Raw genomic sequence first — 17,920 nt, forward strand, 5'->3', positions numbered from 1 at the left:
CCACAACATCTAACTTTGCTAAGAAGGATCTTCCAAGGATAACACTAAAGGCGCTCACTCCTACATGGAGTTATTAGGAAGCCGAAGGTTACCTTTCTCTTGCTCGACCCTTCTCCGAACGACAATGTCAGATATATTATTCCATAAGGAAGAGTTACCGAATTGTTGAATGTCAGTAGATATCCGTCAATACATGGATTAAATATATAGTTGGTGGAAACCTAATTGCTATAGTATGTTGGTGTAAAGGACGTTACATGACCTCCTGTCGTTTACGAGGAATCATGTGAGGGTGCAATCGACGATGATGGCCACTATCACTAGTGGTAACCCCGTGTTCGGGACTCAATTTATCTTCTTGCGATCTAGGCATCCTATTTCCGGTCAATCTTCGCTTTGCAGTTTGGTATTAACATTTGTTGGAAGAGGTGTTTCAGTGACAAATCTATGTTGGATGTCACTACATTGCGAATCTCATCGATGACAGACAATTGGGGTGGATTTGGATTAAAAGATTTAACAAATCTCTTTAGTGTGATGTATGGGGCGTTTGTCTCTATCTCTTGGTGATTCCGGTAGAGATCGATTTTGGATTGATGACGATCTATCTGTGAAATTTTGCGGGAATCAGAAGTCAATTCACACAGACGACACCACTGTTCCGTTAGGAAATCATAATTAGTGTTGATCAAAGATAGACGACTCTGAATCAATGGTGTTGATCTCCAGTAAAAAGATTTAACAAATCTCTTCAGTGTGATGTGATGTATGAGGCGTCTGTCTCTATCTCTTGGTGGTTCCGGTAGAGATCGATTCTGGATTGATGACGATCCATCTATGAAATTTTGCGGAAATCAGAAGTCAATTCACACAGACGACGCCACTGTTCCGTTAGGAAATCATAATTAGTGTTGATCAAAGATAGACGACTCTGAATCGATGGTGTTAATCTCCAGTAAAAAGTATAGATTAAAAAAATACACCTTCAATCTCATGTGTGTTGAATATATATTGGATAATCTTCGTTGAACTTGTGCCGTTGGCCGAATGCGTTATATTTTAATATTCAATAATATATTAAAATATTTTTTTTTAAAAAATATTTTAATTTTTTTTTTATAAAATTATTTTTAAAAATATGGTAGAGTTGTGTACTATATGAGTGAATTGTTGCATATGAATATATCAAGACTGAACTCGCCACTCAAAAGCTTTTATTTTTCCCCTTCTCTTCGGAGAAGAGAAGAGAGAAAAGAATCACATTATCTCTCCTCTACCCATATTACCCAAAACAAAATCAAAGCTAAATCCACGTCATCATCTTCTTCTCAACCTTTTCTCTTCCACCATTGCTGAAACCTCCTCTGCATTTTCTCTTTACGCATTTCTCTCTGATCATCTCCATTCCCAATTCAATCCAATTCCACTATTTTCACTTTCTTCTAGGGTTCTCTCCGCTTTCTCGCTGAGGTAACGTTCTTCCCTTTCATACAATCCTTATTTTATTTTGCGACATTTCGTTTTTCCTATTCCGCATTCACATCGCTTGCTATCACTCATTGTATTGATTTTGTGTAATGCTACGATCATCGTTGTAGGTTTACCGTTTTTCCCTCTCAATGACACGCTCTACTGGAAGTGGTAGAATGGAGGCTATGCCGAGGCCTATGGCCGCTGGAGGTTTCTCTCAAACTGTAGCAGGTATTGCCTCTTAGATTTTCTCAGTGTTATGTATGATTATTCTGACATTGTTTTGTGAAATGAAATCATTTAATATTATTTAGGTTTGAATATGATGATTTTAGTCCCCCAAATATACTGTTGTTTTTTACTTATAGTCATTTCAAATATATACTTTTAGTTTTTGGTCTTTGATATTTTATTTTAGTCTATGCATAATTTGTTCATATTAATTATAATTGAGCATTGTAATATTCATTTTAATCTCTATTTTTTAAGGGATTAAAATCAAATCGTGTACATAGTATAAGGATCAATTTTAATATGAATAAATTTTGCATGGTGTTATATTTGTAAGGACTAAAAACAAAAAATATTTGTACAGGGATTAAATCTAGACTCTTGCTTTAGGAATCAGCTGCATGTTTAAGCCTGTTATTTATTATTAACATATGTTTATCAAAATGTATTTCTGTTTATGTTTTTAATTTATGGAAGTTAATTTTCAAATTTTGATTCATATAACTTGTTTGTGCATGCATGGCCTTTAGAAGATGACTATGCTCGGCAGAAATCAGCTGCTGCGTATATTTATAGACAACTGCGTGAGGCAGATGAAGCGAATTTGCTTAGCGAAGAAGGTTGTCTTGCTCTCTTTCTCTTTGGTGAATAGTTTCCATTGGATATTAATTTGTTGTTCTTTCTTACATTTTATTTAATTCAGGGTTTTGATTTTTAGCAGAATGAATGTGAATATTACTAAATATTTTTTTTTTTTTGTTATGGGGTGGTTTAAGACTACAAATTCAGGTACAATCTATATTATATTTTGATATTTAAACTGCTGCTTACATTTTCTATATTACAGATATGCATGTTTTTGGTGAGAGACCCATGACTGATCCCTTGAAGCTGGTAAGGTTTGCTTTCTTTTTATACTTTATTCTGTGTGCTAGTTTACTAGTATTAATGTGCTTCTTCCCAAGGGCCTTTGTTGAACCTTTCATATGGTTTCCTTATGCTCGTGAATTAGGATACTTAACTTGAACATTTCAGTTTAGTCTTTTAATATAATGATTTTTTCATTAGGCTTTGTTTTAAATTCTATCCATCACGATATGTCCCTATTTGCAATTCATATGATATTTGCGGTGAATAGGATGATTATATAGCCAGTGTTGTGTGCTTTTGCAATGTATGAGTTGAAGCAGAGTACATACCTTATCCTAGAGTTTTTAGATACAGTTTGACTTTGAGTCATTACCCTGGCTTGGCATATAAGTGAACTCTTTAAAGTTTAAATATTTTGTGAGATTATACAATTATTTTATTTGTAATCCTTGATTTAATCTATAATTGATTTCTTAAGTTTAAGATGTCCAGTAGGCATTCTGGGCTGTAGCCTTTCAACCTCTTGCTTGATTTTTACTTTTGAATGTTTCTCTAATATGCAACTGCTAAATGTAGAGTTGAGTGTTATTTTGTGCGGATGCATTTTGTTTTTATTTTTGTTCAAAAGCATCAGTGAACTTAACCTTCTTACATACTAAAAGGATGGTCTATTCATCACGACACAAGGGATTAGTGGCTCCCAATAGGTTGTTGGAAGCAGCATCTGTTTTATAGTTAGTTTCTAAATTGTGGAATTTCTTCGTCTGCAGATATTATCTACATGAAATATAATCTTGAATCAATTCATTTAACTGATTGTTTGTATTCTTTTTGAGGTACGATGCAACACTTGCAAGAAACCAATCAAGGACAGCCAATTTGCTGCTCATGCAGGTCTGGTAGCCTTTCTTCTACTAGTTTTATAACTTCCTGGTCCTTATTTGTGTGATATTTGAGGTTTAGAACAGATTACCGCATGGCTGTCTCATAATATTTTTATTTTCCCTTGCTTTGGAAGGTACTAAACATTGAATCTTTCTCATTTTTACCTCCTTATTTTTCTCCATTTTATCAGAACTTTGTAGATCATTAAAGCTCACAGTACAAACTGGGCTGGAGCTTAATGGCAACACAAGGAATCGAAAACCTCCAAGGAATGATAAGAAAAAGTTACCAGCTTCATCTGCAGGTATCCACAAAATGCTAATTAATTAGTTGCTTGCCAAGTTTTGATGATAGTATTACTACATTATAATAATCACAAATTTTGAAATTTGTAGTTATGAATTATCGATTGTGATTTCCTCTTCAATGGAAGTTGTTTTGTTTTTCTGAATGCATCTTAGTGATAGGTTTTTGTAAATTAAATTTTCGAGCCTTGTAACCCTTCATAATCAATTCCTGCAGCTGGGAAGCGGAGAAAGTCTGAGTCGTTGGATAATATTGACACTGTTGTGTCACAGTCCCACTTGAACAGTCAAATCAGAGGGACTTCCTTTTCAAATGATGTTAAAGGTAAAAGTTTTCTCGTTTAGTGCAATAAGTTGACATAAATCTTTGGTCCTCACTTCTCTTAACCAAAATTCCTATTTGAAGAAATTTTTCGAAGGTTTAATTAATTTGTCAATTTATTGTTGGACAAATAATTGCTTCTTGGTGTTATTCAGAATTTTCAGTCAACTAATGTGAATTCTTTAACTTCTTTGTTGGCTTTCACTCCGAACGCCCTCCCCGGGGTTGGTCTGTTGGTGAAGCCTTGAGAGCTGAGAGTGTGCTCCTCTCAAGGTCTCGGTTTTGAATCCCACCAGATGCCCGCGATTCCTGTGATGGGTCAGTCCATTCTCTGGCTTTAAATGGGTCCCCCACAAGTGGGCGGTGGGATTCGTCACCCTTGGATTAGTCGGTCCTAGGGCCGGATACCGAGTTTTAAGAAAAAACATTAGCGTTGCCCTGAATGATAATTTTTATCAAACTAAAATCAGTCTCTATTAGCTTATAAAAATTAAAAAAGCCTCTCCCCTATTATTATACATGTGTGCTCCTAAAATCGGTCCTATGATTTTTTTAACTGGCAGTTATTTTATTATTAGGAGTAGCTTAGTGGCAGTTATTATATTTTTAGGGGTAGTTTAGTGGGCAGTTATTATATTATTAGGAGCAGTAACGTTTTGTTAATTTTGTGTGTATATTTTGAATAAATAGGAGAAGATAAGGGAGAGTTTATGATATCGGGAAGTTATTAAGTGGTTATTGGGAGAGAAGAACATTTGGGAATTGAGAGATCCAAACTGATCCATGTCTTTCTATGTTTGTACTTTATGCCAGTTTTCTATTAAGTTGTAAATGTGAATTGCAACTCTGTTCCAGAGTAGCATTTGAATTAATATACAGAAAATTGTCCCACAATTTCCCTGTTTTGGATGTTCTGATCAATTTGAATTCTCAACTTTTGTAGATGCAGCTGCTTCTATGTTGGATGATACTGGAGTTAGTTGTGGAAATAGAGTTCTCCAAGCTTCAGTAATGTATCCTCCCACGAAACATAATAAATTGTATGCTTTCTTAGTTCATCCAGATGTATCTTGTAGTTTGAGTAATTTTAATAGCAATAGAAAATGAATTCAAGTTCTTTCATCCTGTTGAATACCTGCATTTCTTTCCCTTCCATTTAAAAGTATTTACTATTTTATATAGAAAACTGCAAAACTATAGCTAGGTTTCTCAATAATAAAGTATTTGGGCTTGGGCTCAAAGTGTTTGATAATCATCTGTTCCTAATTTTCATTACTATGGAGTTATTTTTGGAATTCAATTGACTTGCACATTTTCATTGATTTAGAGAAGGCGTATGATAGAGCGTCCAAAGATGTTTTAGAGTGCCCAAAGATGTTTTTGTAGAAAGCTCTAGGGAAGAAAGGGGTTAGGATTGCCTATATTCGAACTATCCAAGATATGTATGAACGGGTATCAACTAATGTGCGAACCCAGAGGGGAGAGACAAACGACTTTCCCATTACAATAGGATTGCACAAAGGTTCAACCCTAAGCACCTACCTTAATTTTGGATGTACTCACGAAACACATCCAAGAGTTAACACTGAAATGTATGCTTTTTTGAGATGATATAGTCCTACTCGAAGATTCGAAGGAGGATTTAAATGAGATTTGAGACTTGGAGACGAGACTTAGAAACACATGGATTTCGCTTAAGCAGAAGTAAGACAGAGTATGTGGCAGTAAAAGAAGAGGCGTTTCTAACTTAGTGGTGAAAGTTGGAGACCATGTCATTCCATAAGTCGGGCGGTTTAAATATCTTGGATCCGTAATACAAAATGATGGAGAAATAGAAGGGATGTAGACTACTGAATTCAAATCGGGTGGCTAAAATTGAGGAGAGCCTCAGGGATTTTATGTGATAGAAAAGTACCGCTCAAGTAGAAGGAAAATTTTTATTGGACAACCGTAAGACTTGCGATGTTGTACAGGACAAAATGTTGGATGGTTAAGAATCAACAAGAGAATAAAGTAATTGTAATAGAGATGAGGATATTGCGTTGGATGTATGGTAAGACTAGATGATATAAGATTTTAGAAATTACAATATTAGAGAGGGTGTTGAGGTAAAACCTATTATAGAAAAGATGGTGGAAAATAGACTTAGGTAGTCTGAGCATGTAGAGAGAAGACCTATAAATTCTGTTGTAAGGAGAGTAGATCAGATGGAGAGTAGTCAAATAATTAGAGGTAGAGAAAGACCTAGAAAAGTTATAGGAGAAACTATTAAAAAAGATCTTGAGATTAACGAATTGGAAAGAAACATGGTAACATTATGGCGAAATTTGATCCATGTAGCCGATCCCACTTAGTGTGATTAGACTTGATTGTTGTTTGTTGTATAATGTTTCTTCAATTTCTTCTTTCTGTTATCAAGTAAATTTGTTCTGAATGTATAATGTCTGACGCAGGAAGACAAGCACACATATATCTGTAATAGATGAGCATGGAACAGAGACTGGAGTGTCAAAAGCTGCGAGTTTAACAAATGGAACCACTCGTAAGTGTTGTGTGTTGAATTTATTTGTTCTTGCTGGACTCGCCTGGGCTGGATGAATGTTTTCTATAGATTTTGGCTAATGAATTGTTATTTGAAGAAATAATTGCCGTACTTGAAATACAATTATTAACTTTTTTATTCACCATATATTGTTTTTTACATGCTAAAACACAGGCTTGTATTTACAAAACATAGCATGTAAGCTTTAGACACATTTCATGCCAGAAATTTCTTAAATATGAATAATAACTAAGAGGTAGTATTAAAATTAAAATTTACTTTTCAAGAAAGTAATACTTTTACGAGTTTGATCAAATCAAGTTGTTCAGCATTCATAAATTTAATATTGCTTATAAGTATGTTTCTTTCCATGCGTTCCCAAAGTTGCAAATTTCCAATAAATTTATCCATGACATTGAATGTGAAAATTGAGTTAAAAGTTTAAGAATTAGAGATTAGTTTCATACTTGTAAAATTCTTCATTCCTGGCCACTGAAGCATATATACAAATTTTTATTGAGAAACTACTTGAACATATACATGTCTTGCTATTCTAGAAAGCCACAGAACATTCTTGTGTGACAAACACTGTGAGTGTTACTGATCAAATTATTCGCGAGTGTCCTATTTTGTGTGCTGAAGTCATGCTATTGACTCACCACCATGATCTTTTTCTAGAAGAATTGGCTAACGACATGATATCTCAGATTTACAAAAAAATTACTAACTTTTTTTCTATCATATATCTCTGTAAGATGGCCGTGTTTTCTTTATAAAATGGTTGGGTGTATCTCACAATTATTTTCAGGAGTCTTACTTTCTGGGTGTCGTCTTTGTTATGCATAATATTGATGTTCTGATCAATTTGAATTCTCAACTTTTGTAGATGCAGCGCCGGCATCTATGTTGGATGATACTGGAGTTACTAGTGGGAGTAGAGTTCTCCAAGCTTCAGTAATGTATCCTCCAACAAAACGTCATAAATTGTACGCCTTCTTAGTTCATCCAGATATATCCTGCAGTTGGAATAATTTTAATAGCAATAGAAAATGAATTCAAATTCGAATTCTTTTATCGTGTTGAATATCTGCATTTCTTTCCTCTACCTTTAAAAATAATTTACTATTATAATGAAAATTATTGGCAAAGCTAGTAAGAAGTTTCTTCTTAGTCAAGTCTTTGAGCTTCTCAAAGTGTTAATCATTTGCTCCCAGGATATTTCCATAATAATCTTGAGTATTACTATGGAGTTAGGTTTGGAGTTCAATGTTTCTTCTTTCCGTTTTCAAGTAAATTTGTTCTGAATCTGTAGTGTCTGATGCAGGATGGCAAGCACATATGTAGCTGCAATAGAAGAGCATGGAACAGAGTCTGGAGTGTCAAAGGCTGCAAGTTTGACTAATGGAACCACTCGTAAGTATCCCAAAGTTTGTGTGCTGAAGTCATGTGTTCTTGCTGGACTCACCAGAGTGAAAGTTTTCTAATAGATTTTGGCTATTGAATTATCACTTGAAGAAATAATTGCTGTACTTGAAGTACAAACAATTTATTAACTTTTCCCCCCGTCATATCTCATTGTTTAAGACATGCTAAAACATGGGCACATGTAATACTTTGAACACATGTCAAATCCATAGCGTCAAATATGAAAATTGAGTTTAAGATTGGATACAAGCATTTCCTCTACATGTGGGCCCAAAGTTGTTATTCTCCGATAAATGTATCCATAGCGTCAAGTATGAAAATTGAGTTTAAAAGAAAAATATTAGTTCTGTACTTATTAAGTTCGTATTTTCTGGACACTGGAAAGAATAACCCCAATTCTTCTTCCTGATTCCATTTAGGGAAAGATATGACTGAAGAGATTGTATCGGAACCTGGAGATCCCTTCCATAAAAATGGTCAGCAAGTCCATATGCAACGCCAATACATGAAGAATAATGGTATAAAAACCAAGATACTTTTTCAATTAAACAAGTCTTAACCTTATTTGCAACTCTTGTGGAATGAAAGCTCGTCCCTCAAATACTTATTTCCTTCAGTTCTTCAGTTTTGAGTAGTTCTAATATAATTTTTCACTCTCTGGTGTTGGTTCAACACTTGCATGTTTTTTTGCTGGTTTAGATTTTCCCGCACCCCTTGCTACGAAGATATATTATTCTCAAAGGACTAATCGACTGCGTGCCGCTATTCGTCATATGTACTTTGAGAGCTTGAGCGAGGAAGTACGTGCTGATGTTGAGTGTCCAAAGACATCAAATGAAGAGATGGTTGCATTGCAAGGTTTGTCTCAGGTGGACCCTTCATTTGAGCAAATGGAAAATGTGGTCAACAAGGAGGTGATTTGTGTTTAGATTTTAAGTCTTGCAACCTATGTTACATATCTTGTATGTAGTTCTGCTGGAAGGCTACAACTTTCTATTTGAATTTTAAAAGAATTGCATGTCATTCCTTCTCTCCTTTCCACTTAAAAAATTAAGTTCCATACAAATGACCAAAAACTGACTCATTATTTATTTGTAAAACAGAGCCACTTGGGAATGATGTACACCAAAAATTCTGATGATATTCTTGCAAAAAGCTCAGAAGTTTGCTTGCTTAAAGCAGGAGGCGTGCCTAGTGATGGCTTGTCAAATCAGTTTTTTCTTGACAACGTTTCAAGGTCTGCAGCTACTCATGTTGGTTTAACTAGAGGCAGTTTTCTTCCAAAGGCTTATTCTTTTCCAACCAACACAGGTAAATGATATAGATACATTTGTGGGAAAACAGTATCAGTGAAGGAAGATCTCTGATTATTCTGATTAGAATTAGTTATGCAGATTAGGACTTATTATTTTATTTACATTTTATTTTTAGGATAAGATTTAAGATTATAACAGATTTTTCCTATTAAATAGGGTATTATCATTTAATCATTTAATTTAAATGATACTAATTTTACGGAAAAGTTAGTTATTAACCTAATAATCAGAACTCCTTTTCTACCCTAAGCCTATTTAAAGGTATTCAGAATAGGGAGATTTCTAGTTTTGCTGATTAGGATTTTATTTATGCCGATTATAATTTATTTATTTTTAATAAGTTAGGCTAACAAAACTTTTAAATTTGAATTTCAGTATTTTTAGGATAAAATAGGGTTAGAACATAGAATAGATTTTTTCTATTAAATTGGATATTATCATTTAAATGATAGTAATTTTAGGAAAAAGTGGATTATTAGCCTAATAAATCAGACTCTTTTTCTACTAAATGCCTGCCTATTTAAAGGCATTCATATTAAGAATAAAATTCATCAATAATTATTATAAGAAAACTTGTGAATTCAAGAAGAGGACCAGTCCACGTCCGCCTTTCCCATAGGTTGAAGGAAAGGTTCTACTATGTCTAGGACTGAGTCAACGGAAACGTTCCTAACCAACGATCATAACAATTTGGTATCACGAGCCAACATGGCGACATGAATTTAACATCAATCATGAAGAATTTCATTGAACAGATGACGGCCAAACAATCTTTTCTAAAAGAGCCAGTAGCTAACCTCTCCAAGATACTTCAAGATGCAAGAAGTAGTAGTGGCAACAATAATAGTCAGGAAGATGAAAACAACTCGCAGATGAGGCGAGACTTGATTCCCCAATATTCCAAGATGGAATTTCTCAATCCCACCTATGATGGAATGCAATCTAGTTAAAATCGAGATTTTATGCAAAATTGGGAAAGGGAAGTACTATCATAAATCGTGGAATCGAAACACTAATTGTAATATTATGCAAAATTCTAAAACTTTTTGTTGGACTTTCCGTCTTAATTGCGGTACGCCCCTAGTCGCCTTAGTTACAACACTTTGGCTTGTCTCGTTGCAGCTCCTTAACACCTTCGTTGTGTTGGCATTGAAGGGGTGGATTTAGTCCCAAATTTCTTAGAGATATGACCTATGTTGTGTTTATAAATGGGGTAATCCTCACCTTAAAAATCGGTTTTGTAAGGTTGAGTTAGACCCAATCCAAATTTTGAGATGGTATCTGAGTCTATCCTAGATCCATTGTTGGGCTTCCCACATCGCCAACGCTTCGGTCTCATTGAGGCCCAAGTGTGAGGGTGTGTGTTGGACTTTCCACTTTAATTTGCGATCGTCCCTAGTCGCCTTAATTGCGGTACTTTGACTTGCCTCGTTACAGCTCCTAACACCTTCATTGTGTTAACATTGAAGGGGTGGATTTAATCCCACATTGCTTAGAGATATGGTCTATGTTGGATTTATAAATGGGGTAATCCTCTTCTTACAAACCAGTTTTGTAAGGTTGAGTTAGGCCTAACCCAAATTTTGAGACTTGTATATATGCATATAAATTGACATTAGTAAGAAAAAGAAAACTTTAAATCATTTGAAATACTTGTGTAAATTTAAATTCATAACTCACAAGATAATTAAAATCTTAAATTACACTTCAAATATTTATATAAAATTAAATTCATTTATAAGCATTATGGCATCAACATTTCAAAGATCGTATCGTAAGATTACACAATTCAAAGATTAACAAGAGGTAGGGTTGGTAATGAGTCGAGCAGAGCCAAATTTGGTTTAGTTCGGCTTGATTCAATAAGAATTGGATTAACTCGAAACTCAAATTCCTCACGAACTTTTTTCAAATTCAAACTCGATTGGACTAAAGTTCACGAACAACTCGGTTCAATTCAATAGCTTAAACTCGGTCCGACTCGATACCTCAAATTAAATAGACCTAAAAAATTAATTGAAAAAAAAATCAAATTTTAACTAAAGGCCATATAATTTATATGACTCAATGATCAATTTTCCGTAACAAAGATAACTTCTCAAAATTCTTAGATGCATCTCATAAGTGTTGGAGCACTCTAATATATATGCGAAGAGGAGAGTATAAGAAAGTTTAGCTGGTTCATGAACCAAAATAGTCGAACTATTATATATAGTTTAAGTTCAACTCGTTTATTTTACGAATTTAATTTTGAACTCAAATTCAACATATTTGGTTCATGAACCAATTTCAATGAGTTAGTTATCAAATTGAGTCTCAAATTATTTTAGAGTTGGTTCGGTTCATTACCAATTTAATAGGCGAAATTCTACTTGAATCTACCAAATTAGGATTGTGTATACTCATAATCAGTGAGGGTAATCCTAATCGCATACTTGTGGGATTTTACAATTTAAATTGGAATTTTTCCTACCATAAGAACAAGGGACTCATTGGGGTGGCTGAGGAGCCGAGACAATTTTTATATAAACGAAGGATTGATGAAAGAGACAAAGTTGGTTTAGCAGCGTTTGGGGTGTAAGTGGATCAGAAAAAACCAATTAAATCGATATTCAAACCAAACCAAACCGGAAAGAATCCAATTGTTTTTGGTTCGGTTCAAAAATCGAACCAAACCAATTAAAACCGAAGTGGTTTGGTTCGGTTCTCGGTTTTAATTATTAGGAATCGCCAAATCGATGATTATAAATATCTACTTAATCTTTTATTTAACTCATTATTAAACCCAAATTTTTGTAACGGTCCAATACTTCTCCATCTTTTTTTTTACATTACCTTTCTTTGAACAAAATATGTAGTCAAAATCAAACTCCAAACATAAAAAATAAAAGCCATAAGTTATAAAAACTTGCTCTCACCAAACTACTACTCTGGCTACCTGTCACCATTGTATCTCTCGCCACCGTCGTTCTTATAAGTTATGGTTGCCTTATTCATGTTCAAGTTCTCTTCGTTAGTTTTCATTTTTTTTTTACCTTTTTTGTTTTTTCTCCAACGAACATCCTTATAGTCTTGTTTCAAAATAGTTTTGATGTGTGTTTGAGGTGTGAAACATGTTAATTTATGTTTATTGAAACCTTTTGTTTTTATTGTTGTGTTTTATTTGATAAACTTTCAAATCCTTTCTCAATCTTCTCATGCAAAGTGCCAACTTTTGTATTCGATAGTGAACTTATTTCATGACGTATGAAAATTATGTCAATGCTTCGTATGGATTAAGAACAACTTGTAAGTTGTTTAAAATGTAGAGTATGAAATATATTATATGAAATGTATTATTTGAAAAAAGATAATAGCATAAAATACACTGAAAAACATGATAGTAAATAATATAAATGTTTAGAAAAAAATGTTGTAAATCGATCAATCAAACCAAATCAAACCGAACCAAATCAGTTAGTTTGGTTTGGTTTCATTTTTAAAAAACACTAAAAACCAAACCAAACCGACAGAGATACCATCGATTCAGACAATTTTTTACAAACGGTCCAAATCGAACCGATTAAACCCTTAGCAGCGTTGTTTCTTCTAATAGGAGAAGTGCAATTATAGTTAGATCAAATGGAAGAAGAACCTGAGATGATGTGGGAACGCTTCAAGGAATGTTGGCATATTAAGTTTGGACCATAAATGAGCAATAATCCATCGAGGGATCTCGCCAACCTTGAGCAAACTAAATCCATGGAAGATTGTCATTGCCAATTTCAAACCTTATTTGCTAGAACCCATGATCTTAAGCCTATAGAACAAGTGGACTTATTTATTGATGGGTTAATCGATGAATTGAGGGTAGACATTGAACTTCAACAACCAAAAAATCTTAAAGTTGCTATCAATATGGCTCGAGCATTTGAACACCAACTGAAGTGCTCAAAATGAATGCTTACCACATAGGATTGTATGAGTATAACCTTCAACAATGGTTGTCATGCTATCCTAAACCACTATTTTGCAATATGTTGGAATTTCTGCCTTCTTTGCGGTCCGCATGTAGTTGCTTAAATTGTGGCATTTGATTTACCTTCATTGCAGCCTCCAACACCTGCATTGTGTTGAGTACACCTGCATTGTGTTGAGTTTGAAGGGGTGAATTTAATCTCACATTGTTTAGATATATGACCCGTGTTGTGTTTAATAAGTCAGAACATTGGAATTTCCGCCTTCATTGGGATCCTCCCCTAGTTGCATAAATTGTGACATTTGACTTTGTTAAGAAATGTGGTTGGGCCTAACTCAACTCTACAAAACCGGTTGGTAGAGTGAGGATTGCCCCCACTTATAAACACATGTTCAAACCATATATTATCCAATGTGAGACTCTTAATATACCCCGTCACGCTCAGGACTAGACAACTGGAGTGTGGAAATAAATGGTGGGTGGCCCGATAGTGGAAACCATAATAGGTGGCCCACCGGGTCTTAAACCAGGCTCTGATACCATGTTAAGAAATGTAGTTGGGTCTAACTCAACCCTACAAAATCGGTTGGTAGAGTGAGGACTGACTCCACTTATAAACACATGTTCAGGCCATATATTATCCGATGTAGGACTCTTAACAGACTTGTCTTCATTGCAGCCTCCAACACCTTCATTTTGTTGGGTTTGAAGGCGTGAATTTAGTCCCACACTGCTTAGAGATAATGGCTTGTGTTGTGTTTATAAGTGGGGATAAGTTTCACCTTACAAATTAGTTTTGTAGGGGATAAGTTAGGCCTAACCCACATATTTTATGAAAGTCGGTTAAATAGAGGAAGTAGAGAATCCTTTGTCCCATGCGAATGGGAAGGATATATTCCATCTGGATGCAACATGGGAACTTTTTGATAAGTTTTGCAAGGCTTATCCCAACTTTGAGCTTGAGGACACGCTCATCGCCGAAAGATGAAGGGATGATATGGATGCATTTGTGGGAAAGCAATATCAAAAAAAGGAAGATCTTTAATTCTGCTGATTAGCATTAGTTATGATGATTAGAATTTATTTTTCATTTATTTTAATTATTTAGCATAACATAATTTTTAAGTATGAGTTTGGGTATATTTAGGATAAGAACAAAAATTTTCTATTAAAAATGATAATAATTTTAGGAAAAAGTTATATATTAATCTTATAATCCGGTCTCTTTCTCCTAGAAGCTTATTTGAAGGCATTTAGGTTGAGAATCAAAATCATCAATAATCTGCTTTTGTTTTACCATAGGTCGAAGGAAAGGATCTACCGTCGGTAGGACTGTAACTCGATCCCAGACCAAAAACCATAACTGTAATATGTTATTTATGTTCTATTTTGGTTTAAATACTATACTAAGCCAACATGTGGCAAGGATAGTATATGCTAAATTAAGAAAATTCAGAAATCATTAAATGAATGTCTCTGCTGGTGGCTTTCACGGCATTTTGATGCTTCCCTACTATATACAATTTGTTCTTAAATGCATGCTTTGAAAAGAGGCAACCAAAAATGTGTTAGACCTTAAGAATTATTAGGAACCAAAACTGAATTTGGCTGTTCTATTCTATCAGACAGTCATTTTTTTATTAGCAGTTACTGTTTTTAATATTAATATTTAGTAGAAGTTATTGAGTAGTTATTTGGAGCGAATAAAATGAGAAAATTGTAAGTTAGATGGATTATCCAGAAAATTAGAAGAGTTTATTTGGAAGGGAGAGATCAAGCTCTCGAATTCTTGGAGGGCAGAGACCAAGACTGTCAAGATTCTTAGATAGGAACCTTTTATCTTTTATTCTATTTATGTCAAGATTGCGAGTGCTGTGTGCCTTTCTGTTGAACTACCTATTCTATCATCGATAACATTAAATTATTTCTATTATATTTCTCTATATGGTACGGGTTTCCATCAAAATGTTACAATGATTTTTAGTTTTTGCATTAGGCTATTATGATTTATGAGTATGTGAATAAGTTTCCGATAAGCATGTTGTGTTTGTTTTGTAGGAAATCGCCTGGAAACCCTGCAACAGCCAAATGGGAGTGTTCCTGTTATCTAGTACCCTTGGTTGGAAAATTTTGGATAGGTGAATGTACAGGTAACCAGTACATTGAGGTTAGGCTAGCTCCTTTTTTGAAGCTTATAAAGCACATTAGTCAAATTGTTTATCCTGTCATACGATTTGTAAATGAAAGCTTTCATTATATAGCGTATGAAAATTAAGGAAATTTTTAGTCTAAGTTCGAATTTCGTCTTTTTATTGCTACCTCCGGCAAGCAAGGGTACTTTATCTTTTCTTTAGCTATTCTTAACTAATATACCAATTGTCAAAGAATAGCTGATAGTGAAGGATATAGAGTTTTGGGTTCAGTTGTCAATATGATCAAAGTTATTGATAGAGTTGGATTAATTCATACTTGTAAATTTGTATGTCTAGTTTTTTTACAATGTATTCTTAAGATAACCTACATTATGTGATTTAACCCAGGATCACAGGATTATTAAATACTATGTTAGTTCTATTACAAATTATATGTTGCCTTTTCTAAGATTCTGAAAATCATATCCCAAGTACACAGTCGAGCAGGAGGATCTCTCTCTGAACAAACATAGTAAGTGCAGGTATGGATAGTGATTATTGTTTGTAAATGCAGATTATCCATATCTAGTAAAGAATATGTTCGTATAGTTAGATCCTAACCTTATAGTAAGTGCTTAATTAAGCTGTTTAACAAGCAATTTTATCAGCTTCAAAAGTACTTGCCATTAGGTTTTACTCCTTTACTAACCGATAAACACTTTAATTAAACACTTATTTATCATGAATACTTATTTCTTTTCATACACTGTTCGAGTAGATATTTTAATTAATTGTCTACTGTTTATTGAATATGTACGTACAGTATAATATAAGCACTCATGTTTATGTTATTTTCTTTAGTAAAGAGAGAATGTGGTGAAACTGATTTCTAATAATAGTTATCATATTTTGTTTCTGTTATTTTTCATTAGAAAACTATTTTTTTATAAATTCTTTTAAACAATCATAACAATCACAAGAAAGGTCGTGAGTGAGTTCAATTCTTACGTTTAATACGAGGAGTTTTTTAGTGGGGAATCTATAAATATTTTTACAAGTGTTTATTGAATTTTGAGGGCTGCCTGAGTGAGGAGTATATGTTGAAAACATCTTCAATAATTTCATCACCTAATAATCATGTTTGGAAGGATGTGGAGAATTAGTGCTCCAATTCAATTTGTGATCATGTTTTTCTTTTCCACTTTTTTAATTTTGGGAAAGGGTGTTTGGTATGGTAGTTGTTTTGTTAGTGGCCCTGAGCATGTGTGTGATACTAACAATGGTCAAGGACAGCTTTTTGTCTCTTGTGTGGGGGAAATTTGGTGATATTTGTTCAGTGTCTTTTTTAATATCTGAACGGCTAAAGCAGTTTATTCCTTTATTCCATCTGAAATAAAATAATACCAATAAATATGGCGTCATACCCAAACATGGTGACACTCACGAAATTGCTATGGGTTTTATTAGAAAATATCTTCGCTCTCGCAAAAGATATTTGTTTTTTTTTTTAATGATGGGATTACGAAAGATATTTGTTTATTGGATAATTAAAAAGGTGCTATTTGTTTATTGGAATTAAAAAGGTATAAACTATCGGGATAAAAATCTACCACTACTGTACAAATTTCTACTATTTTCTTATGATAGCTCCCTCTAGTATATATGAAAGTGTGACATGCTATGCTATGATGCATATGTATGATTATGGTACTCGGAACAAATATTCTTACGTGACAGATTGTCCTTCCCGTTTAGGCCGGCTTAACAGAATGATCATAATTAAGATAATTAAGCGTGTGATTTAAAAATTTGGAAAAAAAAAATCACAGGAACGGATCTGGTTATTGTACTTTTAAAATTTAAAATTATGAAAAATTATGTTAATATAAATGTCTGTAAAAGCATGAAAAAAATAAAATGGGATGAAACAAACATAATATTAGAGAGTATAGATCTAAAATCTTAGTTCATCTTAAAAAAAAAGAGTTTTTTAATACACCTTATATGTTATTTACGCACCACACAAAATATTAAAAGGTCTCTCATATAAACATATAATTGGAGATTTAATGTCATATGTGGTTTGTATAACTATGATTTGTGTGAAAAGTTAATCGACCATCCAATTGTGTGTCGCTTCATCTTGAAAGAGAAGGAATGCATTGTTGACATGACATTGAATTTGGGGGGATAAAACTGATAATTAAGATAACACCAAGTGTACAATTTTTGCTACCAAACTAACAAGACACTTTGGGGGGATAAAACTGAAATGCAACAACTCTTGAAACTGATGGATGATAAAAATTATGTGTCTAGGTACCGAACGTGTGAGGATAGAGTTAACATTAGAGATATATTTTGGACTAATCCTGATTCCATCAAGTTGTGCAACATGTTTCCTATTGCGCTCATACTTGATTCAACGTATAAGACCAACAAGTATAAACTTCCATTATTGTAG

At 33.8% G+C, this 17,920-nt stretch overlaps 1 protein-coding gene across 2 annotated transcripts; it reads left to right on the forward strand.

Annotated features, from left to right (window-relative positions):
• Nucleotides 1-1,190: 1,190 nt before the first annotated feature.
• Nucleotides 1,191-15,806, forward strand: LOC127079173 (uncharacterized). Of its 2 annotated transcripts, none has more exons than XM_051019597.1 (15): nucleotides 1,191-1,470; nucleotides 1,599-1,701; nucleotides 2,232-2,321; nucleotides 2,549-2,595; nucleotides 3,408-3,465; nucleotides 3,647-3,760; nucleotides 3,979-4,086; nucleotides 5,027-5,123; nucleotides 6,537-6,625; nucleotides 7,512-7,611; nucleotides 7,950-8,038; nucleotides 8,470-8,568; nucleotides 8,750-8,964; nucleotides 9,154-9,361; nucleotides 15,383-15,806. In XM_051019597.1, the coding sequence occupies exons 2-15, from the start codon at nucleotides 1,620-1,622 to the stop codon at nucleotides 15,433-15,435; spliced, it is 1,449 nt and encodes a 482-aa protein (XP_050875554.1). In that variant the 5' UTR covers nucleotides 1,191-1,470; nucleotides 1,599-1,619; the 3' UTR covers nucleotides 15,436-15,806. The 2 variants fall into 2 exon arrangements, with proteins under 2 accessions (XP_050875554.1, XP_050875559.1); XM_051019602.1 differs by having other exon boundaries at nucleotides 2,235-2,321.
• Nucleotides 15,807-17,920: the final 2,114 nt, after the last annotated feature.

This window comes from Lathyrus oleraceus, chromosome 1 (assembly GCF_024323335.1).
Source record: "Lathyrus oleraceus cultivar Zhongwan6 chromosome 1, CAAS_Psat_ZW6_1.0, whole genome shotgun sequence".
In the NCBI taxonomy this organism is placed as follows: domain Eukaryota; kingdom Viridiplantae; phylum Streptophyta; class Magnoliopsida; order Fabales; family Fabaceae; genus Lathyrus; species Lathyrus oleraceus.